The sequence below is a fragment of the Coffea arabica genome, chromosome 11c (assembly GCF_036785885.1).
Source record: "Coffea arabica cultivar ET-39 chromosome 11c, Coffea Arabica ET-39 HiFi, whole genome shotgun sequence".
NCBI lineage: Eukaryota > Viridiplantae > Streptophyta > Magnoliopsida > Gentianales > Rubiaceae > Coffea > Coffea arabica.
The window spans coordinates 41,144,974-41,172,215 of record NC_092330.1 but is presented as its reverse complement, the minus strand read 5'-3'; the positions used below and the strand labels follow the sequence as shown (position 1 = coordinate 41,172,215).

General features: G+C 35.0%; 3 protein-coding genes and 1 non-coding gene across 5 annotated transcripts; 2 read left to right on the top strand and 2 right to left on the bottom strand.

Annotated features, from left to right (window-relative positions):
• The first annotated feature begins 6,056 nt into the window (after positions 1-6,056).
• LOC140016785 (probable UDP-arabinopyranose mutase 2) lies at positions 6,057-9,343 on the top strand. Its single transcript, XM_072070620.1, has 4 exons — positions 6,057-6,490; positions 7,693-7,943; positions 8,026-8,194; positions 8,810-9,343. The coding sequence occupies exons 1-4, from the start codon at positions 6,173-6,175 to the stop codon at positions 9,149-9,151; spliced, it is 1,080 nt and encodes a 359-aa protein (XP_071926721.1). The 5' UTR covers positions 6,057-6,172; the 3' UTR covers positions 9,152-9,343.
• A 465-nt stretch (positions 9,344-9,808) lies between these two features.
• On the bottom strand, positions 9,809-18,131 carry LOC140017080 (uncharacterized). 2 transcript variants are annotated; one of them, XM_072071437.1, is made up of 14 exons: positions 17,759-18,131; positions 16,590-16,697; positions 16,353-16,487; positions 15,544-16,137; positions 15,165-15,300; positions 14,702-15,061; positions 14,158-14,529; positions 13,274-13,674; positions 13,095-13,183; positions 12,791-13,009; positions 12,115-12,243; positions 11,239-11,604; positions 10,388-10,503; positions 9,809-10,193 (listed from the first exon to the last, which is right to left on the bottom strand). In XM_072071437.1, the coding sequence occupies exons 1-14, from the start codon at positions 17,858-17,860 to the stop codon at positions 10,096-10,098; spliced, it is 3,225 nt and encodes a 1,074-aa protein (XP_071927538.1). In that variant the 5' UTR covers positions 17,861-18,131; the 3' UTR covers positions 9,809-10,095. The 2 variants fall into 2 exon arrangements, with proteins under 2 accessions (XP_071927538.1, XP_071927539.1); XM_072071438.1 differs by having other exon boundaries at positions 13,095-13,180.
• Positions 18,112-18,183, bottom strand: TRNAD-GUC (transfer RNA aspartic acid (anticodon GUC)). The gene has a single exon. It is a non-coding gene; the product is annotated as a tRNA-Asp (tRNA).
• A 6,310-nt stretch (positions 18,184-24,493) lies between these two features.
• Positions 24,494-26,779, top strand: LOC113716235 (protein DROOPING LEAF). The gene is made up of 7 exons (XM_027240528.2): positions 24,494-24,682; positions 25,462-25,596; positions 25,760-25,856; positions 25,993-26,041; positions 26,173-26,248; positions 26,331-26,393; positions 26,478-26,779. The coding sequence occupies exons 1-7, from the start codon at positions 24,560-24,562 to the stop codon at positions 26,481-26,483; spliced, it is 549 nt and encodes a 182-aa protein (XP_027096329.2). The 5' UTR covers positions 24,494-24,559; the 3' UTR covers positions 26,484-26,779.
• The last annotated feature ends 463 nt before the right edge of the window (positions 26,780-27,242 follow it).

Here is a 27,242-nt window from a genome sequence, read left to right as displayed (position 1 = left end):
GAAATGTTCAATCTCAAGACAAAATAAAGACAATTGATATATTATCAAATGTTAGTTTATAACTCATAATATAACAACTAGTTTGACGAGTGAGGTTGAATATGAACATTTGTTCAAGTGCTTATTATAAACAATAAAAAGAAAAATATTTAAGGGATAAGAAGCAATTGTATAGATGAACATTATTTTTTCTTACCATCGACAAAAGAAGTCGCAAATCTTCTTGACACTCAAGTCTCTTGCTTAATAATAACGTTCCCAAAATTGTTTGCTTTTACTTACACTAGAAAGAAAAATAATTATTTTGTTGAAGAACTTCCTTTGTCTTCTAGGCTGAAAACGATAGCAACAGGTTTTGGGAATTGTAACAGTAGTAATAGAGTTTTGGAAATTATAACTAAGTTGTGTAAATAAAGGAAACCAAAAAAAATGAAGAAGAAGCATAAAGCAGCCAAACGTTTTTGTGCCACATCAACAGTATTAAGAAGTAGAACAATGTAGTTTTGCATTGGACAGGAAAGTAGATAGACATAATGGATAGATGATCTGTCTATTGTCCCATTGCTAATTGAAGTAGTGAAAAGCAAAAAATTTGTTACATCGTTTGAACTTAGATCACAGAACAAATCACCAATCAAGGAACTTCCTATATTTTGTGATTCAGTTTGCTCTATCATTGTTTCAAGAACTCAACAAGTAGAAATAATAAAATATTAAAATGAGGAAATAATAAAAAGTTAAGATACGGAGAAACAAGTAAGAAGGATCATTGCTCTAATATCATGTCAAAAAGTGGCATTTTATTTTTTTGATTCCCGAGTGTCATGTATAATAGGGAATATATACAAAGGCAAATTACAGACTTCTAGTCTAACGTACTAGAATATATACAAAGGCAAATTACAGACTTTTAGCATAACGTACTAGAATACTATGTTAATTCTATCTTTATCATACAACTAACTAGTTCTATCTTTGAATACAAAAACTAATTCTATCCTAATCGTACAGCAGTTACATAGGATAGCAAAACAATAGGAGAGACAAAGATAATAAAAGTAATATACGCTAACAAGTTCCATTCATAAGAATACAGAACACGATTAGCAATTTTTATATTTTACATATAACTATGTCATAAATCATCCGTTTCTTAAACAAAATAGTGCAGCTGACGCATTAGCTATGCTAGCCACGACAATCTTAGATGTTGATCAACTAGCCACAAGCTGTAACAAAACTAAATTAATTACAATAAGTATTTCTACACTAAACTGAACTACAGTTAATAATTTTGTAAAAAGCGAGGAAGAAGAAAGCAAAAAGAGGAAAGTGGAACATCAAATGTGCTAAGGCAATGCTAAGGTCATCTTTGTCCTAGATAAGTACTGGCTTATTTACTGAACTGCAAGCTCCATAGTCCATATTATACCATCCAAAGCAACTAGGTGGCATGGAATGTCATCTTGAGCATAATTCTACTACTACTCAAGAGTATTTTTGCTGACGCTGTAAATGGAGAGATGTAAACTAGATGAAGCTATGAGTGTCAAATTGGAGTTGAGGCTGACGGTGTCAAGTTGAGGAAGGATAAGTGGGTCAAGCGACAACAAGAGGAGTAGTGAATGGCAAAAATATAAGGATTTAAGGTTCCCTCGTAGTACCTCCTTTTTCATTTAAAGGTCAGTTAAAATGTTTTAAAAAAATGGAAAAAACGGTTATAACCGATTTTGCATTGACAATTTAAAGCGGTTTTCTGATTGGATTTGAAAGATATATTTGAACAAAAAAAAAAAGAATTATCACCGGTTTAACACAGTTTTTTATGGAGTTGACCAAGATTGAATTAGTAAGTTTTTTTAAGGAAAATCAGACCGAATACCTAATTGGTTCTGGATTCAATGGTCGAACCTGCCAGAATTGAAAAAACTACTTGTTCCCTAAACTTTTCGTTCGCTTCAGAAATAAAAATAATAAGGTTTTGAGAAAATAAAATATTTTAGATGAATATCCAGTCATTTCCACTCCTTTTACAAAACCATACCCTTTATTTATTGACATCCTATACATATATTAAAAGCACTTTTCAGCTGACGTTTAGGAAAACTTCATCTAACGTCTAGAGAGGTAAATATGCAAGAAGAAAAATGTAATGCAAATGGTTAAGCACAAAGTACAACATGATCATGCATGCTTCAATATGTTGTTATGATAGTGCCCTTTTAAATGTGGGTGTGGTAGACTATTGGAAATTTGTCGGAAGAGAGTGTAATTAGTGTCAATAGGAAAATGTCATCAATTAAAATCAATGATTGAGACATGTTTGAGATGGTACTAATATGTGAGAACTATCAAGTATTATTATCTTATGGAACTTGCTCCATTGTCCATAAAGTTGCCATTTCTAAGGTATTTCACGCTAATTAAGCATGTAGGAATTGTTAAGACACCTTTTGTTTTGCTTTCTTCCACTGTCTTCTTAGAAATTTGTTAATTGCTACCTCAATAACTCTTTCACCACACAGGTACTAACTTCACAGGTATTAAGAGTGTGCGGGATCTCCCCCTAGTTATAAGAAACCAAAAAAAGCAAATCAGCTACTACTGCTTTTTTATGAGTTTATCTACTATTTGATGATTTCATCTGTATTTCCTTACACATTAACAACCAAAAATAATGTAGAAATGCAATAATATATCGCTCTACAACTAAAAATTTCTAAATTTGGAAATGCAATTTAGAAGTAGAACCAAAATTTTAGAAATGTTCAACTATGAATAAAATATCGATCGCTCTACTACTAACGCCAATTGATTTATTTATTTTTTCTTTTTTTGGGGACAATTGAATAGCCAACATAACAATAAAACATTCATCTCTGCAGCCGAGTGTCCCAAGATGGCAATGCAATTGAATTACATTCCTAGAGCCGCCAATTTTTTCATCATAATTGGTGGGAACTCAAATTATCAACACAACTAACTGGATCGAGAGCTACTCAAAAAATTCAAAATTCCCCACTCGGTAAGCTAGGAAATCATTTCAAAATTTAGTAAGCATCTAATCTCTAAGAGCCCCGCGGGATAGCTCGGCCGGTCGTGTAGTCCTTTTTTAAGACATTGATCAGTGTTCGAGTTCCATGATTACCATGCTCGAAGTGGATTGAGGCGTCCTCTCTCGGGCCGCAGCAGATTCGTTCCAGATACCCCCATGTTGTAAAAAAAAAAAAAAAGAAGCTAATCTCCAAGATCAAGACGTGTAGTCCTTTTTTAAGACATTGATCAGTGTTCGAGTCTCATGATTACCGTGCTCGGAGTGGATTGAGGCGTCCTTTCCCGGGCCGCAGCGGATTCGTCCCAGATACCCCATGTCGTAAAAAAAAAAACTAATCTCCAAGATCAAGACGCAGCAAGGAGTTGACCACGCCATTTCCTTCCAATACATTGCTCTTTTATTCAACTCTTTAATTTATACAACACAGATATACCGTGAGACAGTCGTGCATGTAAACGTTTTAAGAGCAGTGACACAAATTTGCCTCACCATTTATAGTTACTGGGGACATTTGTTTCGCAGTTTGCCTTCAGCTAATTTCTCTGAAATTATTAAATCTATGAGAATTCACATTGGTTCAAGCTTTTTTTTTTTTTTGAGAAAAATACTTTATAGGTAGAATAGATAGTGAGGCAAAACCCAAATCAATGTAAAGTATCTAGTCTTTTGCATAATGTTGTAAAAAGAGTGAGAAAATATTCAATCTGGTGTTAGTTCCAAAATTTTCATTTTACATTACGTATATTTTAACTTAGACTTCAATCTTCATATCCTTTGTGCGACTTAATTGGGAATAGATCTTCTCCAAAGCAAACAAGAATAGTGGAAAAAAAAATAAACATGAAGAGTACCTAAGCATTGCCATAAAACGTGAACTTTTAATGAAAAGTATATTATCTCAAGGTACAAAAATCTTGCAGTAAATAAATACAAGTTTTAACATTCTAGAAAAGAATAGATCGAGAGAACTTGATCTATCAAATAGTTCCTTTAGACCTTCCTTCCACATATGGTCTTTAATGTCTTGCATATGAAGTGTTTAAAATTTCGAAGTTTACGAAGGGATGCACCACATATATATATACTCGTTTGGAGTGCATGCAACTTAATTCGGATCTAACCATTGGTTCAGGCGCAGAAGTAATATACAATAATTTCTAGTGACTTAGAATCTGTCCTTTCTAGTTTATTTTTCCATTGCAGGATTAGAAGCAATAGGGTAAAGCCTGTCGGTGCACATTATTGCATGTGATGTGATTGCATGGGAATAATAGTTGAAGGGTTTATTGTAAAGATTAAGGGTCATACGTACGTGTAGATTAGCTGCGAAGCAATGAACATACAAGTTTGGAAAGCCTTCGTGCAAGCCTCATTTTAGTCACTGCCATTCAGTCTATTATTCGTGGAACGGAAATTTGCTGTCAAACCGCGTTGTTGTTAGTCCATTCATTCTAGTGTTGAAATATGCAATTGCAAGAAGACCCAAGTATTTGTATTTTAGTTCAACTCTTTGCCTAACAAATAAAGAAAAAAATCACCTTTCTCCATTATATAATCAGCCCATGACCAAAAGTTTATATACTTGGTCAATCAACTTTTGAATACATCAGCACTAGCCAGTTTTAAGTTCTTTTTTATCTGCCAAAGCTGTACTGTACATCATCATTGTTGTGTTGGGCAATGAACAGCAGGTGGAATTACAGCTAACGTAGACTTCTTCTAATTGTCCTTTGCCGGCTACTAAGTTCACGCCCACCCCACTTGGGCTGTTGTGTGATACATATGATATGATTTTCAAAAGATTAGAGTTAACGGGTGCTAAGCATTTATAAAGCACTTAAAGTGTAGGCTGTACTCTTTATTTATTTTTTTGGTTGTACACTTTTGTTTTACCATATGTTATTTGCTCCATGTTAGCTAGTCTGGCCAGAACTAATACCTGCCTACAATTGAATTTTGAGAAATTAAGCCCGGAAAAATGTTCAACTTAATTACTAATTAATTCCTAGATGTCATAACAAATTAAATTGTCTATAAATGACTAAGCTGTTAACAATTGGACCCCCAAACAAATTTACAGTGGACACGGATACAGGAAATAACATGCATCACAAAAGAATTCTAGAAGCATATAATGTTTGGATTAATAGTAGAATGCTTTGTCAAAACAGATGGTACCTTAACTTATAAGGTTGTGTTTGGATTGCATTTTCTAGAATTTTTTTGTAAAAAAATTACTGTAGCGATTTGATGTATATAAGAAAAAAAATGTAATAGAGAAATATGATCACGAAAAACGAAGCAATTTTTCAGCGAAAAAAGGCTGTCCAAACAAGGCTAATAGTATTTATTATTGTATACCACCGACTGAAACTTGCACGTACTTAGAGATGCGCCGAAATCAGCGGATATAACCCTGACCAGAAAATGACTAATAACAGTAGTAATTTGCTAAGGAAAACTAAATAAGCTATCTAAAACAATTATATAGTAATACCTGACCCTACAACCAATGGCGCTTTGGACTTCGCTTTTTACGCTGTAATTATTTGCCAATAAAGAAAAATAGACACCAAAAATAAAAATAAATTTTTCTGAATTTCTATTCGAAAAAGAAAATGATACAAGACAACCTTAGATTTTGTTTGGATTTTTTTGTAGAAAAATTATTATAATAATTTGATATATTTAAGATAAAAATGTGATTGGATGATATATCTACGGAAAACGTAGGAATTTTTTTTTGCAATCCAAACACATCATTAATGTTTTTTGACAAAACTATTTTTCAACAAATAATTTCTCTATTCAGCTTTTAAAAATAAAAAATGAAAATAAAAGAACTAGTACTGACCGTTTCTGCCCAACCCTCCTTGAAACACCCAATCAAGACGCGACACAATCTAATTCTGACCAATGACCACTACTATTCCTATTCCCATTCTCGTCATAAATCAATCAATTTTTTCCCTAACGTTTTATTAACAGTCTATAAAAGAGACCAAGACCCTTATTTTTCTCACCTAGACCTGAAACGCTCCAAAATCCCTGCCTTCAAGGTCGAAGTTCTAATTCTATTCTTTCCCCCAGCGTCGATAGAGTTTAGAGCTACCAACAATGGCAGGAGTCAGCCCAACTCCATTGCTGAAAGATGAGCTTGATATAGTCATCCCAACAATCCGGAATTTGGATTTCTTGGAGATGTGGAGGCCATTTTTTCAGCCATACCATCTTATCATCGTTCAAGATGGAGACCCTTCAAAAACCATCAAGGTCCCAGAAGGCTTTGATTATGAGCTCTATAATAGGAATGATATCAACAGAATTCTGGGTCCTAAGGCCTCTTGCATCTCCTTTAAGGACTCTGCTTGTAGGTGCTTTGGGTACATGGTGTCTAAGAAGAAGTACATCTATACAATTGATGATGATTGCTTCGTAAGTCAATTTTCTTTTTGTACCTTTTTTCTGTATTTTTGATGATTTTTACAAGTGCCCTTTTGTTGTTGCGGTGTAAAGATCGGAGCTTGATTTGTTTTGAGGCGTCAATTTTTTTTCTTTATTGATTTAAAATCCCGCTGAATTTTCAGGATTTAGATGGGTGGAATAGCCTTTTTCTATACTTTTTTTTAATTTAATTTTCTGTTTTTGGATCGTGGACAATTGAGATTTTGTATGCTGTATATTCAGTTTGGTTTGTCAACAAAATTCAAGTTTGAATTTTTATGACAAATTTGCTATGATCTTGCTCATTGATAGGTTTTCGTGTTGTTTTTGTTGCAAATTTGAATTTTCCGTGCTTGCAAGTCAATTTTTAGGCAAATTAAAATGTAAGTTTCTGTGTGTGTCCGTGGTGTTTTATTTTCTGTCATCTTCGCTGATCCGCGTGACTTGTGTACGAAAGGATCCTGCAATTGAAAATGTTGCTTCTCCCTGCAAGTTAGAAAGAAGTTCAGAGATTCTGTTGTTTCCTGATTACAAATATAAATTTACGATCGATCTGCTTGATGCTATCTTCCTGCGGGAGAATGGTTTTTGCCGATATTTATTGCTAAAAAGGGAACAGTTTTTTATGGATCTACTATATGGATATTTTGTCCGCCAGATCTAATAAAGGACTTGGATATTTTCTAATTGTAATTTTGCTACTTAGATTCCTAAAGAAGAGTATAACCACCAGATAATTATTTTGAGCAGCTTTTGACGGTTGGGTGAGCGAATAACAAAGGCCCAGAGATCTAATCTGTGATTTGCTATCATATGGTCCCATTATGCAATGATGAAACTCCTTTTCAATGGCCTTGTCATAGTCGCTTTAAAAAGGCTCCTTTCAAGTTGGAATGCAAAATGTCATATTATGAGAATAGCAGTTTGTCAGTTTTCCTTCCTACCATGTTTAATTTTTGAAGTTCTTGTCAGTTGCATCTATTAATTCGAGTTTTGCTTTTTGCTGTTGTTTTCCTGTTTTTTGAATGGAGAATGTTACACAATGTCATCATTGTTTCGGATATCATATCTTGAAAGTGAAATGCATAGTTTCAAGTTGTGTTGGCCGATCATTTACCTTTTCAGCATTTACAGTTGTTGAAGCATGCCCATCATTGTAATTTTCTAAAACCTTCTTCCATCACAATGAACAGGTTGCTAAAGACCCATCTGGCAAGGATATCAATGCCCTTGAGCAGCACATAAAAAATATTTTGAGTCCTGCTACTCCATATTTTTTCAATACTCTTTATGATCCATACAGAGATGGCACAGACTTTGTGCGTGGCTACCCTTTCAGTCTTCGTGAGGGTGTTCCAACAGCTGTTTCTCATGGCCTTTGGCTTAATATTCCTGATTATGATGCACCCACACAGCTTGTTAAGCCACGTGAGAGGAATACCAGGTATGTGAATCATTTATGTGGCTCATGAAAAGGTTGCATCCAAGCTTCTTGTTTCACGCCTAATGCGCGTTCACCTTTGCAGATATGTGGATGCAGTCATGACAATTCCGAAGGGTACTTTATTCCCCATGTGTGGTATGAATTTGGCATTCAATCGTGAGCTGATTGGACCTGCAATGTACTTTGGGCTCATGGGTGATGGCCAACCCATTGGTCGCTACGATGATATGTGGGCTGGCTGGTGTACTAAGGTACAAAGGAGCCCTGTACCTTAATTTATTTTGAGGATCATTTTTTTTTTCCTTTCTTCTATTATAACACGCCATCCGAGTTGACATTTTGATGTCAAGAGCCTATATAATTTTGGAAAGCTGGTCAGGAGATGTTTCGTTCAGTTTTGATCAGATGTCGCACATCCTGTTGGTACATTTAGGGATTAGAACTAAATTATTATCCAATGACACCTTTAATGCTCAGAGGAAGCATCATCTTCTTTGTTTAACCACTTGCTTTCTGAGTCCTATAGCTTGGACTGGCATGCATCTGTGGGTATATGCTTCCTGGGCACATTTTAACTATGTTGTTTCCTTTTGGACATCTTAAACCACCACGAAACTTAATGTGCACTACAATATTAAGCGGGGAGAATAGAATGAACTGTATTCTGATAGATATCTCTCGTGATCCTAGTTTTTGCTTTTGCTTGAACACAGTAACTTCAATAAATCAGCACCCTCAAAGTCATAATATTTGGACAAATTTTTTTTTTTTTAAAAAAAAATGTAATTGCCTTGTGATTGCTAGTGAAATTATCTTTGACATTCTTAATAAAAGCATGACCGTAATAATGCATTGTCAAATTGCAGGTTATATGTGACCATCTGGGTCTGGGGATCAAGACTGGTCTGCCCTACATATGGCACAGCAAGGCAAGCAATCCTTTTGTTAATCTGAAGAAAGAGTACAAGGGTATCTACTGGCAGGAAGAGATAATCCCCTTTTTCCAGGCTGTCTCCCTGCCCAAGGAATGCACAACTGTCCAGCAGTGCTACACTGAACTTGCCAAGCAGGTCAAGGCTAAGCTTGCCAATGTCGACCCCTACTTCACCAAGTTAGCAGATGCCATGGTGACATGGATTGAAGCCTGGGATGAGCTCAACCCTTCAGGCGAAGCTCCAGCCAAGACATCCAATGTCAAAGCTAAATAATTTCCATTTAGCCGACCTAGTTACTTTAATATTTTTGTGGCCTTCTCTCTTTTAGTTGACTTTTAACGATGAGTTGGCCCCCATTTAGTTCCTTTCCCTCCTTTGATAGTTTGGAGTTTCAATTTCGTTGAGATTGTATTCAACATTGCGGAATGGTATACTTTATTTATTGCCCTCGCTTTCTTTCCGTAATTCATTATGTAACCTTATTATTTATATTAGCAGTAATATTCAAATTAAGGTTTCAGAGGTTATTTATCACGTTAACCAACCGGCCTTTGTTTTCTTTCCATAGAATGAATCGTCAGTCGAGGCTGCAGTGAATTCGGTTGATTAGGAAAACGATTTGCATATTTGAAGTGACATTTATAACGGCTTCTTCGATCATGTTCATTCTTTCGCTAATGAAAACATTTGATCTAATTTGCTCTTCCAAATTAAAAAATTCCAAATGTGTCAAACCTGGCGCTTCTTTTCTATATTATTAATTTGTTACAGTGGACTATAAACATCGACAAGGTGCTTTTTAAGTCTGCTTGACTCACCTTTCCGTAAACAGTTGGTAAATGCCACCAGATTTTATTGCTAGATCATAAATCATACGATCTGGTCTTTTTCCGTGAAAAAGCTACCACCGGGTCTGACTTACCTTCATCGTGACTCTATGAATAACCTGTTCGTATTACAACAAGAAACAAGAACAAAAGAGAGAGCAAATCATCAATGGGAAACATGGCGGGACATTGGAGGATAAGAAGAAAAAGTCTGAACTTCCAAATTTGCTACACTTATTTCATGTATACTTCTAGACTGAGTTCAGGCTTCAGACATCATAATTTCTGATTGATTTTGTTTCTAAGATGATAAAGATTAAATCTGGAGCAGGAAAGGTTAATGACTGGCTCTTCATTTTACAGCAGCATGCGCCAATCGGCAGAAGCCCTTCACAGGTACGCATATATTAGCAATTCACCTCCATCGCTTGCAACAGCCAAAGCTCCAGGTTTTGACATATCAGTTGCTATACATGACACTCCGCTACCTAAATGAAGAATTTAGAACATTTAGTGCATAATCAAACTAGGAATAGTAACCTAAATGAAGAATTAGCAAAGTTCTTTGTCAAACAAACACATAAAAACACGAGTTGAAACGGATAGCAAGAAAAGATGGCAGGCATTAGACAAAAAGTCTGCCAATTTTGAGAAATATTTGTTACTCACAATGTGAGATTACCTTTGAACTGATGTAGATTACCAACTTTAATTCCTGTAGAAAGTTCCCACATGTAAACTAGCCCATCAGATCTACCAATAATTCCATGACCAAGTGATGCACCAGCTGCAACACCCCTGCAGGAAGGACTTCTGTTATTTAACCTCTAAAGCAAAAGCAAACAAAATATGAACTGCTCAAAAAATAAAGCACAATGTGGATCAGAAGAAGGATTAGAAGTCCAAGTTCATATATCCTGGAGCTCACATGGATGCATCATTACTAGTATGACGGCACGAATCAAGCTTATGGTTTGCATGTTGCACTTTAGAAAGTTCAAACGTCAACTCTGCAGAGCTGCTTATTACGGACACTATCTTGTACCTTTCACCCTCAGTAAGTTTGCTTGCCCTTTGGCTGGTCAAATAGTGGAGCCCAAACTAGGAAAATGACTATACTATCCTGAACATAATCCAACTTAAAAACACTTTCATGGCTTCATCAAATAAACCATTGCAGTCTTTGATCAAATTGCAAGGCTGTAATAATTAAGGAAACGTGTGAACTTTAGGTCAAGAAGTTGACTATTAAATTGCTGTTTCCACGAAATACCAGAAAAAGGTTGGCATGAGGCATATATTGACTCTGAAATTGATTCCTTCATTAGGCATTCCAGAATGGATATTCTTTAAAATCCGAGGAACTCAGTGTAATGTGCTACAAGTATTTTGATCCTACAGGAAAGTCAACACCATAAGAAATGGGGAACTTTAAATCCTTTATCCACTATTTGCAAAACAAACAAGTAGCACTAACACAGAATAGTACTATAATATGTCTCTCTAATAGTATTCATCTAATTTGGGTAGTACCTAAGATCCAATGCACTTCCCATCACCACTGTGTTTTTAACCAGGAGAGCAAGCTTCCAAGATCCAACTGAGTCCATCTGCCAATCACCTGATTTATAGCTAGGTTGGAAGTCAAGATATGACACAGTTGAGATAAGAAGCCAGATGGCCAGATCTTCAGCCTCTATTGGTCGGACCAGTTCGCTATCTTCTCCAGAGAACCACATTTCTGTTGCATTTAGAACCTCGTTGATAAGCTCTTCCTGGTTGTAGTAAGGGGGAACATTGCCTTTTCTTTGCCACTGAAAGAAGCTAATTGGAATGCATTTAGAGATTGTAGTGCTCGGACCAGAAAACTTCGATACGAGAATCTGTTTTTTAATGTCCCTGCAAAAGTGGAAGTCTAATTAGAGTATCAATAAGGAGAAACTATGAACATTCTTATCAATGTGGCTATATCTTTTAGGCTTGTTTTAGCATTCAGCAGCCTAGCCAACTTTATTCTGAACGCAGTTAGTAATGACACAGAACTGGATCAAACAAGAACCAAAAATTTTGTTTCGCAATATTATTTACCATTCATTAGGTAAAATTAAATCAATGACAACGTAGAGCTGGTTAATTACCATGTTTATTGCATCAACCAAAATATAAAAGGGACATTGAGATAGAACCAGTAAACTTCACAAAGGTCAGCAGAACTAACCTAGATGATAAAGTTTTTGCAGTTCCATGAATTGTTTGGTGAAACAGAATGAGAAGTTCATCCAACATAGAACTCTCTTAGCATGGCTTGTCATTTTTGAGACCAAGGACAAATATACATGGTAACAGATTACTATAAAAACATGTAAAAGTAAGCACACTTGATTGCATTTGTGATCAAAGCTAGCATACCATATGCCAAACTCGCCAAATCCGTTATGACCAATAATTAAAGAAGCAGATTTTGGAAGTTTCTTCAGTTCAACAGGAGAAGGCGGCCAGTTATCTGCCACAGGTAAATGACATTCCTCCAACTGTGAACTGCAAATAAAGAACCAGATTTAGTGATGCTCCAGACACTGCTGGAGCATGCAATTATCCCAAACAATATTAGAGTAGAAACACAAAACCTTGGCAGCCGTAAGATGTGAGCCACTGAACAAGTAATGTAGCAAAGAAAGTTACAATACCACTCATGATTGTCGGAACATTTTGGCAGTTACTAATATTCGTTAACCAGAAACTTCTCATTCACCAAATAATTAATCATGTGTGAAGTTCAACTATTATGGAGTTGAAGCAATTTATTCACTTAGCCACCATTCAAACTATGCCATGAACTTGCTAGTACACAGTATTCAGTTCTTCCTAATCCATAGACAATCCAATAAGGGAATAAAACCACATAATGCAGCACTTCATCAGTAATCTTTTAACCAGGCAGTATAAGGAAGATGTTTTTGCCCATTAATACACTAAGACGTCAATCGAGGAGAATATCAATGTTTAACTAGCCATGATGCCTTAATGAATAAGGAACATATAGACAAGAAGAAGAAAGGAAAAGTAACCCTTTCGAAGAATTTACCTCCATGTTGAGTCCATGACCCAAAGGCAGAGCTTCCCACTCTCTTCAGCAGCAACAAGATGATTAGGCTCACAAACTAGTATACAGCATACAGTTTGAGCAGTTTTAAGTTTGTTGATCACTGAGACATAGCCAACTCTTATATGCACAATTTTTACTGCATTCTTTTCAAAACAATCTGAAGTACATAACTGGCAAGGACAATGAATGTTACCCTCCCTGAGAGCACAAAATCTACATTTTAGAACTACAAGAATTTCATAACCATGGGTAAGTATATATGCAGGAAAAATAAAGTAGAAACCTGCAGCAGGGCACTTTTATGCTATTCAGTAGAACAAGAGATTGTCCATCTGGAGTGAAATGCAAACCAAAATTATCCACAGCAATCTGCTGAAAGAAAGCATGTCTATAATGTACAGCTAGCAACTCCAGCACTACTGCAGTAAAAGAAAGAAAGAGTTATAGGAAAGTTTATCTTACATTTCTCCCAAAGGCATCATCCAAGATAACTGATGCATGACCAACAAAAGAAGGGGATCCTGTCTTTTCTCCAGTAACTGGAGTACTGTAGACAAAGAGAATCTTGTCCTCTTGTGCAAGGGAGCCACAAAGTGCACATATATAGATTTCCTTCCCTACCATTCTCAATAGCACAGATAAAACTGGCATGGGGTGGATATAGCAGCCAACAAGCTTGAGAACCTCTTCCAGCTTGGCATTAAGGAGGGAAGTTGCATTATTATTCATTTTTGAACAATCTTTGGCTTCATGCTTTTGTGCCACATTATCAGAATTCACCCTCTGGATCAGCGAATTCGATGTGGGAATATCAAGATCAGCAAGTTCTTGGTCTAAAAATGACGTAGTTAAATCAAGAATGTCTGAAACACAAAAATATCATCTGAAGTCAGAAACAAGGATTTCTTGTCCGATAATTCATCGTAAAAGGTTCTCCATCAGCAGTTACAAAGCCTTTTAACAGTCATAGATCTAGGTTCTTCTTTCTCAACCCTAGTTCCAGTACCAATGATCAAATTTTTAGGGCTTTGGGTGTCAACTGCAAGAACTTTTAGGCAGGAGACCAATATTACAATCAGACATTGTTCTACATCATAAACACCACTAGCATCGTTTACATCCAATTTTAACAAAGAAATAGGGTACACTTTTGATTCAGCAGCTCAAATGAAGTTTCAGTTAAGGACAAGCTGCCTTGCTCGTGATATTGATTTCTTTAGTGAACGTGAACATTTTTCTTTGGACGCACTAAATTAGTGTCATATTTCACTTGTGTATGTTGAAACAAGTGTACCATAAACAGTGATAAAAAAGGAGATTCTCTGCAGGCAATCTTTTATTAGTACCTTCACTATAATCAGGACAAGTCTTGGTGTCGTCCTTCATAGTCTGTTTTTGAATACACAAAGACTTCTCACTGAAGCTTGTGAAGGCATCATTTTTACTGGGAAATGTGGATCCTAAGGAAGCTTTAGATGTTGAGTCATTGCAGATATCAATCCCATGATTCAAAGCCATTTCTCTGTTGCAGTGAGGACTTGTTTTCCTATCTGCAGTCTCAAGAAGGCGCAGATTATCTATCAGAAGATCTCCACTTCCACTGTCATCAAAGCTATCAGGAACAACAGATTTTATACGACCATCATATTCTAGATTCCTAGAAGAAATTTGGTCCTCCTTATTCTGGTCCAATTCTGCAGTTTCTGGAAGCTCTCTGACTGCAAGTTTGACATAGAGAAAAAACAAGAAAAAAGGGGTCACAGAAGAAGAAAATGTTGTTACAGCACCTTTACATAGAGTAGCAAAGGTACAAGGACAACTGAGGCATAACTAGCAACACTAGATCAGCTAAACTGTAACATTCAAGGGAGTTATACATCGATGCTTTACCAGGAATTGCTATTCTGTCAATCTTTTCATTTTCAGACGTGGTTACAATGGCAGACATTTCTGAAGGCTTAAGATTCTTCTTTTTCTTTCTTGAAAATGTGTTGAGCAGAGGAAGGGCTCGAGGAAGCAGGACTGTCATCATTGATTTGGCAATATCCTGACCAACTGAATCTAAATCACCTTTCCCGGAACTGGCATTTGAGTTAGATGTGCTAATCTCATCTTCTCGAAGTGACTCAGACTCTGTTGCTAAATCCTCAAGAATGGCCTTGTCAGTGGCAAGTGCATTGTCCAACTTGGGGGAATATTTTGTCGGTACTTCTTTTTTAACTTGATGGGCAAAAGAATTAGACAAATCATCTGAGGAAACAACCATAACCATCCACAAATAAGTGGCAGATATTGAATGATGTCTCAGCAATCAAATTCTTGTTAGTAACAATGGATAATTAGTTAATGGTACCTGGCGGGTGATCTAAAGTATTAGGCACACAAAGTTCAGCATCATGGATTGTTTTAGGACATATTCTCTCCCTTTCTTCATCTTCTCCTATGGAGCAATTAAACTGGAGTCCAGCTGAAACTTTTGATCTGTCAAGCTGGGACATTGTAAGTATAACACCAGGTAAGCTGACTGACAAACCAATTCCAGGACATCTGAGTTCACAAAAAGTTATGGAATAGCAAAACTTGAAATGATTCGTATTTTAATGATGTTTTTAATCTAACAGGTACAAAAGCCACATGAAGTGAATAAAAACCAACAACTTCAAGACCATGGTGCAAGCAAAACTTCAATTGCATGAAGATGGCCTTTAGTAACATAAGCTGAATCTGCTTACACGTTCTTTGTCTTCAGGCAAGTTGCCCTCTTCTCCAATGGTTGTAGAAATTCCAGAGCTAATAGGCTTGCTTTGTTCAAGTGGAATGTGACCATCAACTTTCAGATCATCAGATAAATCAAAAGAATTCAACAGTCGATGATCTTGTACTGAAGCTACAAGTTCTTCCTCAATCACGGGGTCCAAGTTTGTTGATCTCTGGAAATCTCTTGCACTCTTGCTCAGATGATGTTCTTTCAAAGTAGGAATTATCAAGTGAAGCCTGTCACTACAATCCTCTTGACCCGTCAGCCCATTACTTGAAGCAACAACATCATGTTCCCCATTTTGAGGTCGAACTCTTTTAAGATCTGTCACACCCTGCGATGTAGCTTTGATCATTTTCTCTTTCCTGCTTCTCTTCCCCGTGACCTGTGGTTTTCCCAATAGCATATCATGATCCAAACTGAAATGAGTTAGCTGAATTGGAATTCTTGTCTCAGAAGCCTCAGAGCAAAATTCAGATGGAAGCAAATTTTGTTCTACAATGCCTCCAGCATTTGCCATTAATTCCCTCAGTAACCTTTGGACGGATGCATTCTTGAACCCAAAAAACTGCCAATTATACAGGGAAAAATGGCACCAAATCAGGAATGAGCTTAGATCTTGGTAAAGTACTACTACTACAATACTCTGCAGGAAGTGTAAGAGATACTAAAAAGCTCATAATACTCAAGACTGCAACAGGATTAATTCCAACAACATGCTACATTGTACATGTGAAGCAATGTAAATGCAAAAATAGGACAAGATAGACAAAAACACAGCACCTCCATGCCATCAATCTTGCATGAGAATCTCTTCCCATGCAAAAACTTTACACGAGAGCTTCTTTTTTTCTGAAAACTCTCCCATGCAATATCTGGAGTTTGACCAGAGCATGACAGTCCATCAGTAGAACCAATCTGCAAACAAAGGGTGGTTCCATTGTAGTTATGACAATAACTTTTACAGAATGGACTGGGAAATGTAGCCTTAGATCAGCAGTGTTTAGCAAATCAACACACCTTAAATAGCGGCCCTTTGACACCTTCACAAATTTCCATCCTGTATTTGATCCCATTTTGTGTCCGAACAGCTTTAAATCCAACTGGATAAGGATAACGATCTTTACCCTGTAAAGAAAGACAAGTTATGCCGATTGTGGTGCTTCCCAAGCTGAAGTATACTTTTAGCAGGTTAATCTTTCCCATCCATTTTTGTATTCCTTCGTACAATTGTTTCATTGTTCATATCTTACAGCGTTCATATGAACCTACTCATCACTAGTAAATCCGACTTGCTCCCCTTCTCTTTTCTATTCCCTATATTCTACACTCAGCAATTTTTAGTATGCAGGTGTGGTTTATGAGAAGTTCTGCTCTTCACTGATAATACATTTTGGTTTTAGCTGTATTCATCTCCTTTTATCCTTATAAAAAAGTTTGACAAATAACATTCATGTGAATCATCCAAAATTAATCCGAAAAAGTTCCTACTTTATAAGTAGGTCAAACCTTTGATAAACACAAATAGCAGCCAAACACATCTCCTGACCAAAAAAATGCAAGAAAACAAGACGCGAAAATCCCAGGTTCAACAAGACCATCCAATTATCTTTCATAATACTTAATTAAACATGCGTGGTGACTATATGAAATGCACAATTGTAACCTGAACTTTCTGAACTCTTAGCTTCTTTTCTACATCGCTTCCATTACATGTGTCCGTTCTCTAAAACGGTATATTTTTCCGATTTCATCACCATAATTCTCATACTGAAAAGCCCTAACTTGACTAAATTGTAGTATTCTGATAGTTAACCCAGGCTCGAATGACAAATGTATCCTTTGCATAATCTGTTCTTATGTTGAATAAAAGGAAAGAAAAGAAAAATAAAATATATATTTTCGCCTCACATAATTCCATTACATTACATGAAAACTAAACAAACAAATAGTCAAAACAAACAAATGGAGTTGCTAATTACTTCAATTATACCGTAATTATGCAAAGTCATCCACTTTCGACCAATCTATATCATCAATTTTCAAAATTAACAACCAAAAAAGAAAATTCACATTAATTCTAACTATAGATCAAGCATATCGCAACACGCAGAAAACCAGCTGAGCATAATATCAAACTGAAAAACGTCGAGCGGAAATATACAATAGTAAAAAATGGAATATCGAACCCTAGAGCAGCTCCAGTATTTCTTTTCCCAAGAACCACTATAAAGCTTGCCGATTGATATGATCTCCAGACCGTCCGATTTCTCCTCTCCGGCTTCCGACATTGTTGACGGCGTAATTGATCGTCGTCTATTCTATTCTACTTCTACTTCACTGTACTCAGTGTGTGTACTGTGAGAGATAGAAAGAGGAAGGGTGGGAGACCGGGGGAAGAGACGCAGCTGAAAATGAAGATGGCGGGAACGAAAATTCACGAGATATAAATATGCACGGACGGGAATTTTAGTGGGTCCGATTCAAAAAAAACAAATAGGAAAAAGATGTTATAAAAATAAAACTAACGAAAGAGAGAAAACGCCGTTGCCGGGGATCGAACCCGGGTCTCCCGCGTGACAGGCGGGGATACTCACCACTATACTACAACGACTTGGTGATGGGAGTCTCAATATTTATTTTATTTAATATAAATTTATTTTTTTTGTTCAAAATTTTTTTTAAAAGGGACCCTTCTGTAAAATTTGTTAATGGGATCCTGACTTTCTCTTTTAAATCTTTTTTAATGGCATCCTGATTTATTAAGTGTGAGATAATAAGAAAAGTGGACGTTATAGCCAGTACATAAGGAACTTTAACAAGTTCAATTGGAAAATCCTGATAATTCAAGCTGAATGTCATTAGTTTTTAATTCCTTTGAAACGAATGTACCATTAAAGATCTCTTAAAGCCTGGCTTTTGCCCTTTGTTGTATGAAAAGCTACTAGAAGATTATCTATTCTGTTTTTTCGTGAATAAGCAAGCACTTATATTTTAAAGCATGCGCCTCTATATACTTCTTGACGTTCATAAACAAAGGAAATAAGCTGTTGGATATTCCATCATATTCCAATTTTAGGTGTTACACTTAGGGATAGCAATGGGAGCGGGTGACCGCGGGGGCTAATGGGGCGGGGCCACCGGCTTTAAAAAATTAAATATATAAAATATATATAGGTATATAATTATATATATAATATATAATTTAATTGGTTACAAACTTATGATAATGATATTATTAGTTATATGTATTATATGATGTCTATTAGTATATATAATATAATTGATATTATTAATTATATATGTGTACTAATACAAATTATTAATTGGTTATACTAAATTTACTAATACATTTATACTAAATCCCTAATTACACTTAATACAATAACATTTTTTTTCTTAAAAAAAACTCAAGCACAATAATGAATTAGTGATTGTATTTGTACCAAAAGTGCAAATTTGACTACTTTAGTTATATTTATTTCATCATGTTGGATTGTATTCAAATAATTTTTGTTTGATTGTTTTTATAAGTTTCAATTGTAAAATTACAATGAATAATAATTTGATGATGTGTTGATATTTTAGTACTTGATTATTTGCTAAAATTTAACCATAATAAAATTATATAATAATTTTTTATTAGCCCCGCAAGGACACCTGCGGGGGAAGCTGGACGGGGCGGGAGACGGGGGATGGGGCGAGGACCGGGGGGAGTTTGTAGGTAGCGGGGCGGGGGATTGGGGGAGGGGTCCCCCGCCCCGTTGCCATCCCTAGTTACACTAGACTAATTCCTCTTTTCATTGTTTTGTTCAAAGAACTAGCCCGGATAATTTTACACACAACTTCGCAAATCATTCATTCTTTGTTAACCATATCAAGCAAACAACATCGAGCTTTCATTTGATTTCTATTTTCAATTGTTACCTCCCGCTACAACAATAGATTAAACACACTGCAACTAAAGAGCCCGTATTGGATCGTATATTGGAGATTTTTGTGAAATTTTTATAGAAAAATAACAGTGTATTATTTTCTTGAATATACTTGAGTTGAAAAAGTTGTTCAGAATTAAGTTGAGAGAATATTTCTAAAAAATCTAAAAATATTTTTGTAGAAAAATAGCAATTCAAATAAGGCATAACATCACACACACACACACACAATATAAAACGATGATCAATTCCGATTTTGGTAGATCACTTAATTGGCTATTCTAATCTTCTACTTAATAGACGATCTATCTTCTCGCCATGTGGCAAATTTATATTGTAAGAAATTTTGTATTTTTTTAAATTTTGTTCTTTTTTTTGTAACAATTTACAGCCCTTTTTATGGTTTTTTATTTATAGTTAATTTTAACAAATCTATACAGGACCTACCTTATATAAATTTGTATTAATTGTACTTTTTTTTGTCAATCAACTCATGCCTTTCCTTTTCTAATAATTTTCGATCACATTCTCTATTCCTATTATTGGTTTGATTATCTAGTGCTATTACTAAGATTTGGAAAAAGAATGACCTTCACCTTCAAAGATTCATATATATACCAAATCCATTTAAATTGTATAAATAGTTATTCTTTCCTAAAATTTTCTATTAATCTTTATGCTCTTTCCATTCAAATTTGATTTAAGCCAAAGTAGTATCATGTAAATGCAAGGTTGTAAAAGTTATTTGAAATTCTTTGTCTTTTATTAGTTTTTAATAATTTGAGAAAATAATCAGCTCATCATCTATTAGTTTGCTTTCTAAAGTTCATTTTAGTAGTGAAAGAATAAAATATTTAGTTACACTTATTTCCCAACATATCTTCTTTGCTCACGAATTGTCTTGCCAGCATTAAGTAGAATAAACACAACTATATTACGGGATAAGATTCAATTGATACTAATTATTAAGTTTTTTTTAAAAATATCCCCATAACTGTGAGACATAAGTTTTGACCCCGAAACCTAATAGCAAGAAAGAAAAATCTAATTATTAAGTTGTTATAAATTCATTATTTTTAGTCTATTTAATTTCAATGTTTGTCTTATAATTAGCATGTTAAATTTTATAAAATAGCATTTTTAGTCCTTTTATAGCAATTTTCGTTCAAAAAAAATAAAAATTCGAGATTATAAAAAGGTACCCGTGCAAATGCACGTGTGAATAACTAGTTTATGGATATATTAGAACCACGTACGAATGCGATAGGAAGAAAGGAACAAATGAAACGCTCAACAATCAATTCATTACCAGACGTTGCATCTACACAACTTCAAAGTATCTGAGAGATGGGGGCAGGGGAGACGCGTCCAATCAAAGTTTCTACATATGGATATGAAAGAGGGGATAGCTTAGATCAAATGATTATGTCCAAATCCGTATATAATCAAAGTCACTTCTCGCCTGTGAATGTGTACGCGGTTTATTGCTTGTTGGTATAGCAAACTTCGAGGTACAAAATGGGAATCTCGTGGCCATGGCTATGAATATATCGACCTTCACCTAGCTAGCCACCCTCCAATAAATATAAAAACTCAATTGTAAAATGCTAATATTTGGAAGGTGAAAATTAACAAGTAACAAACTAATGACTGGTCTAAAAAAAAGAAGAAGAAGAAGAAAAGAACCTAGGGAAAGCCGTTTATACCAGCAAAGAAAGTTGTGGAAATCAAAAGCAAAAATAGCTAGTTTCCATGTTTAGCAATCTAGAGGAATAGTCCCATCATCAGCTAAAGACAGAAAACAAACCCTACCTTACTGGCTTTCTCCCCTCCTTAAATTTCAGTCTGTGACTGTGACATGTGATTTCAGGTTCTTGTCTTTTTCAGTTTTCTTTCTTTTACATCCCACCCGTAAATTTCTAAGTGTAGTGTAAGCAGTAGATGACAGGAAGCTTCAAGCTTTGATTCTTTGTTGCTGTATACTTTTGCTTTTGCGTTCATCAACATTCTGAAGATATCTGTACCTTCCAGATTTGTATGTTGTCAAGGCATCTACCCAGTTAGTTGCTTTTCAATTCATATAACATCTATATATATATATATATACATATAGATAAATTCTATTAAGGGATCGATGAAGGCATGCATGCAAATGTAGGGCAGAATGTAGTTTTCAGGTGGCTGTATTAATATTAATCTTTTCTTATCAGGCAATTGATTAGGAATGAACTCATCCACGGTCGTATCATTTGGGTTCGGTTTTGATGTTTACTCAAATCTATGGAAAACAGGAAAAGTTGCAAAATTACATGCTTAAAAGTACTCTCTGTATCAGATCAGAAGATATGCGATGGCTAATTGGAAAGAGATGTTTGAACCTGCAGGCCGGGATGCTTAGACGAATTTAGAGATGTGCCTGACCAATTATTACGAATTCTAGGTGTTGTCTTCTCATGTATAACATCAGACTGCAAACTGCAGAGTGCAGACTGGATCAATTTGAGTTATGGCACTTCATTTTTTCATTTCTTTTTATTGCTGAATGTCTTAAAACTGGCTCCTTAATTTATTCGAAAACCTTGGAACTAGTAGCATTCGAGAACCTTGACTATTTGCCAAACGACACGCTCCATTGCTGACAAAATTAAGTCTTGCCCATATGTGAGATAACAGTTCGTTTTCTTGGAAACAAAAAAAGGCTATAACATAAAATGTTTTTATCTTAAGTAGTAATTTCAGAAATCTCCGCTGAGGTTTCTAATAGTTTTAACTTGGCACCCTCAAATTTTGAAAAATCTCATTTGTCTCCCTTATTTTAAACTTTTTTTTTTATTATTTACTACCCATTTTAAAAATTTCATTTTGAGAGGGTAGATATAATCTCATTTCCAATTTGCCCTTTTATTGTCTTACTTTTTTATTATCAAAATAGTGAGTATATTAATAAACAAATGAAAAATAAAAACAAAGCTATGAAGGTTTATTTTGATTGGACAAAATATAGTGTATTTTTTTTTTAAATACCAAGAGTTAATATTTGAAAAGCTTACTTGAAATTTTTGCAGGTTACAAAGATAGTATTTTCTTTATGGTAAAGTGTTTTGAGTTAATTTAAGAAGTTTTATAAATCATTTACATGTTTTTGAATTTTCTAATTTTTTTCAAAATAGATGGCTTGAAAAATAAAATGATATAATATGCTAAAAATTATATATATACTTATTTGTATTTTTTTAAGCTGGTGTGCAAAAAGGTATTCTCGTAGTTGCGAAGTATTGCAAGTTATTTTTAAGAGTATTGTAAATCATCCATAATTTTGAGTAATTTAAAATTTCTTGTTCAAACCAATAATACAAAAATTATTAAAGATTTTTTTAATCTTGTTATCAATTTTTAAATTTTTATTAAAGAATACTATATCAATCAATTTATAAAAATTGAGAGATAAATGTGGTGCGTTATGATAGTTAAGAAATCACAAGAAAAGGGCAAATTGGGCATGAAATTGTACTCTTTCTTCCAAAATGAGTTTTTTGATATTATATTTTTAAATGAATTTCAAATGTTACAACAAGTTTAAAGTAGGAGAACCAAGTGAAATTTTTTAAAATTTGAGGGCGCCAAGTGAAGTTGTTAGACACCACAAGGGAGGTTTTTGAAATTATCCCTTATCTTGATCAATGCTAACGTAAAGAAAGGACCTTTATTATTATTATTTTTTGTATGTATTTGTTCCTTTACAATTTTTGAAGTACAAAACCCTAGTATACATTGCATAATTGGAAAACTAGTGAGTGTACCATTGTTTATCTCTGTACAATATGTGAAATAGCCAAAGTTTCCTACCCCTGTACATTTTAATCACGAATAGCGAGGATATATAAGAAAACCAATATTATAGCTGAGCACAAACTCAATAAATTGTTTTCTTACAAGACAAAGTACCTAACGTTAATTGTTACTATAAATTTTCGTAGTATTTGTTTGCCTTTGGCACCAAAACCAAAGAAAATATTGTCTGGCGACTCAATCCCCTTTTTTTTTTAACATGGTCGGAGTCATTCACATCAAGAAGAATGAAGACATAGTTTTTTGTTGTAACAAAAAAAGGGTAAGATATCACTAGAAATAATAGTATCTTTTTTACCCCCTTTGAGCAATCATTGCTTACTTATCTGACAGTAGAGAAGCACATTATGCAAAACGATACTTGACTTGCCAAATCTTTGGAAATTAATTAAAGTGCATCCAGCAACTTCATCGCTTCCATGTAGAAATTTGGAATCATGCAATACAAGTTTGATCATTTTAGTTAGAACCAGTCGGTACCGACTCTTTCGCAAATGATAATGCTGGAATTTCGAGTAATTAGTGTGCTCTTTGAATCTCGTTAGACAACTTGTGGAAAATGCTGCCAAAGTTAGGAAAGAACCTTTTTGGTCAAATGATGACTTTTCTCTGCATGTTTAAACTGCTAGCAGGACATGAGATTATGATAGAAGAAGAAAATTTGATGAGCTATAATAAGAAGTGTTTTCTTTTATCCATCGATATATCATTGACATATAAATTAATCATTTATAGAAGCCAAAAAAAAAAAAAAAGGGAGAAAGCTTTGCTATACCACTTAAAATGAAAACTTTAGAAAAAGTAAAGTCATTGGAAGGGTGCATAATTGCGTATAATCCAAAGATAGATAGATACTTTTCAAACGCCAAAATTGGACTTAGCTTGTATGATGAAAATAACTAATACAACAAAGTCTTCATTTCGTACGTATTACCATTGTAGATTACAGGTTTTTGGGTTTTTTTTTTTTCACCCGTAGATCACAGAGGTAGAAACTCTTAGAAGAGTATTCACCAGCCATGCATTAAATTTGTCAGCTTCTGAGATTGTTGGTACAATATGAGCAGTAATGTAGTAACCGTAAATTTTTTTGAAAGCTATAGTAATACTTGAGCCCTATATATCCAGCTATTCTAGACCTGAAACCCTAGATTCTACTTTCATCTTTAAAAAAAGAGGCCCTCTTCATCAAACTTGATACTAGCTATGTCTTCTCATTCTTCCTCTTCATCTTCACTGAATTTGGAGGACAAAGCCACCATGGATTTGGTCCAACAATCTGAGCATCTTTGCTATGTCCGGTGCAACTTCTGCAACACTGTTCTTGCGGTAAACTAAAGTTTCATGCAAGATTTGTACAGTTTTTCCCTCCCTTGATTATCATAGGAAACTTGTACAAACCTAGTCCAACTGTCCTAGGTAGATTTTGCTATAATCTCTATGTGTTTTGGCAACTGTTACATGTATTACATCTGTCTCCATCAGTGGTATTACTTTTCCCTATCAAGTCATGAACAACAATTGTTTTCCAATCTATCAGCTTCTGAACTTCCATGAAAGGGTAGGAAATTAATGGAATGTGAGGAAACTTCAATGATTGCAAATACTCCTATTTGATTGCATGTTATCTAGTAGTAGTATTTTCCACAAGCTTAGGTTGAAGTCGAACTCTATTTTCTTCAATGATTGCATGTGAGAAAACAGTTTTCTTCTTCTTTTGTCATAACTGCTGATCTAAAGCTCGTGAAACAGGAGTTGTTCTTGCATATTCTTCCTCGAATCCGAGACCAAATACTTTCATGATCCACGTACTTCTTACGCACGGATCAAAAAGTTCTCTAATACCTAATAATATCATCTTTCTACCCTAGAACTTATATCATTTTTCCGAAATGAATAAGGGCTAAGTTTCAAATTGTAAAAGCCAAAACTGTTGAGTTTTTATCTCATTTTCCACTTTTTTGAGTAAACAAGACAGCAGGGTCTCTACGCTTTGAAAAATCTTGAGACACAATAACACTACCCCAGACAAAATATGCCGATAAATATGCAAAATAAGTAGTACTACTAACTTTCAAGCTTATTAGACTCCTCTTGAATATCACTAGGTTGGAATTCCATGCAAAAGGTTGTTAGATACTGTGACAGTGAAATGCGGGCACTGCGGCAACCTCTCCTTTCTTAGCACCAGGCCTCCCCCTCCACTGCAAGGTCAATGTTTTGAACATCAGCCAACCATTCAGGTTATCTTCTGAACTGCTTTTTTAGTTTCTCTATCCCACAAATACAAAGCCTGATCATATACTAGTACTTTTGGCTTGTGGTCATCACATAGCTTCTCATTTTACCATAAGGGTTAGTGGATATATAGATTGCTAAGTGTATTAATTGCATATTTTGTAACAGACTTTCTTCAGTGATTTGAAAAAAGGTCAATCTTCTTCATCATCCTCATCAACCTCCGGTGAACCATCATCCCCCAAAGCACCCTTTGTTGTGAAACGTAAGCCAAACTCTCGTTCATTTTTGTTTTAATCTTTTCTTTTTCCCGCATATACAAAAAGCCTTGTGAATACCACAGTGTACATATTGCAACTAGACACTACACCTTTCGTTACATGTATTTTGTTGTGTTGCAGCCCCTGAGAAGAAGCATAGGCTTCCATCTGCCTACAATAGGTTCATGAAGTGAGAACATTTCTCTTCATTTTCACTACTAATACATTTGTTTGCATTTCCTACTGCATATTTCAAGGTTGTTAATTCTATAACCTAAAAAATCTAGTAAACCATTTTTCTCTTTCGTGTGTGTGTGAAAGGGAGGAGATCCAACGTATTAAAGCTACGAATCCAGAAATACCACATCGAGAGGCTTTCAGTGCAGCAGCAAAAAATGTAAGATTTTTGTTGTCTTTTGAAGATTTTTACCCCCAAAAAATGGTAGATTTGATTGAAAATCTCACTGGTTGGAAAATAGTGGGCTAGGTACATTCCTACTGCACCAACCGGGTCCATTGCCGAGAGCAGCAATAGCAACCATGTAAGATTTCGTAGTGGAACAAAATTATGAACTGTACTTTTAATCTTGATTTTACCAGAAATGAGTTTTGGCTTGCGCGTACAGGCTTAGAAGTTGCAGCTTCGGCAATGGCATGGGATCTATTTGAAGATTGGATGATCGGAGGCCCGTCGAGGACTGGCCAATGGATGCAATGCAACAAGGGTGTTTAGCTTAAGTACTTTCTTTGTCAAAGTAATTTTCTGATTATGATGGTTTTGCTGGTTTACAATATGTTTATCAACTACTGCACTAGTGAAAACTCCTGAATGCTGCGGTAGTATTATTTCAAATTTTTGGTGCTGTGGAACAAGTACTGTTGCATGTAATTTAAGCCACCTATTTGGTATCCACTGCTCTTCCTTGAATTATCTCTCAGTTTGAATTTATGATTTTCAAAAAGAAGAAGTGAACAAAGTATATCTGTTATATGCCAAAATAGGGTTCGAGAGACTTATCAAGTAATCCAAGTTTTCTCGTGTGTGGATTACATCTTTCCTGCGTCCTTTATTCCCATTGGATGATCCTTTTTCTTGGGCGTTATTTGGCAAGTTTAGAATCTTACAGGTTTAAATCATAATTTCATTATAGTATTTCCGGTAACTTTTAAGGCTATTGATGATGAATTCCTCTTATATGACTAAGAAAATTCAATGAAATAAAATATTATATAAAAGCTCGTAGTTTATTCAAGAACTACAGAGTCATCGATCAATATTATGAGTAGATGTGTCAAAATGAGTGACTTGACCGGGTTTTGATTGGTTAAAATAGGTAATGGGTATAAGTAAGTCAATTCATTTATACTCATTTAATTAGATGAGTATAAAT

Excerpts from the sequence above, each read along its gene's own strand:
- LOC140016785 (XM_072070620.1), top strand. The coding sequence starts at position 6,173 with ATGGCAGGAGTCAGCCCAACTCCATTGCTGAAAGATGAGCTTGATATA. Across the intron at positions 6,491-7,692 it reads CAATTGATGATGATTGCTTC|GTTGCTAAAGACCCATCTGG; the intron begins GTAAGTCAATTT and ends CACAATGAACAG. Across the intron at positions 8,195-8,809 it reads GGGCTGGCTGGTGTACTAAG|GTTATATGTGACCATCTGGG; the intron begins GTACAAAGGAGC and ends GTCAAATTGCAG.
- LOC140017080 (XM_072071437.1), bottom strand. The coding sequence starts at position 17,860 with ATGTCGGAAGCCGGAGAGGAGAAATCGGACGGTCTGGAGATCATATCA. Across the intron at positions 16,488-16,589 it reads TCAAAGGGCCGCTATTTAAG|ATTGGTTCTACTGATGGACT; the intron begins GTGTGTTGATTT and ends CTTTGTTTGCAG. Across the intron at positions 10,194-10,387 it reads TAATCTACATCAGTTCAAAG|GTAGCGGAGTGTCATGTATA; the intron begins GTAATCTCACAT and ends TTCTTCATTTAG.
- LOC113716235 (XM_027240528.2), top strand. The coding sequence starts at position 24,560 with ATGTCTTCTCATTCTTCCTCTTCATCTTCACTGAATTTGGAGGACAAA. Across the intron at positions 24,683-25,461 it reads TCTGCAACACTGTTCTTGCG|GTTGGAATTCCATGCAAAAG; the intron begins GTAAACTAAAGT and ends GAATATCACTAG. Across the intron at positions 26,042-26,172 it reads GCCTACAATAGGTTCATGAA|GGAGGAGATCCAACGTATTA; the intron begins GTGAGAACATTT and ends TGTGTGTGAAAG.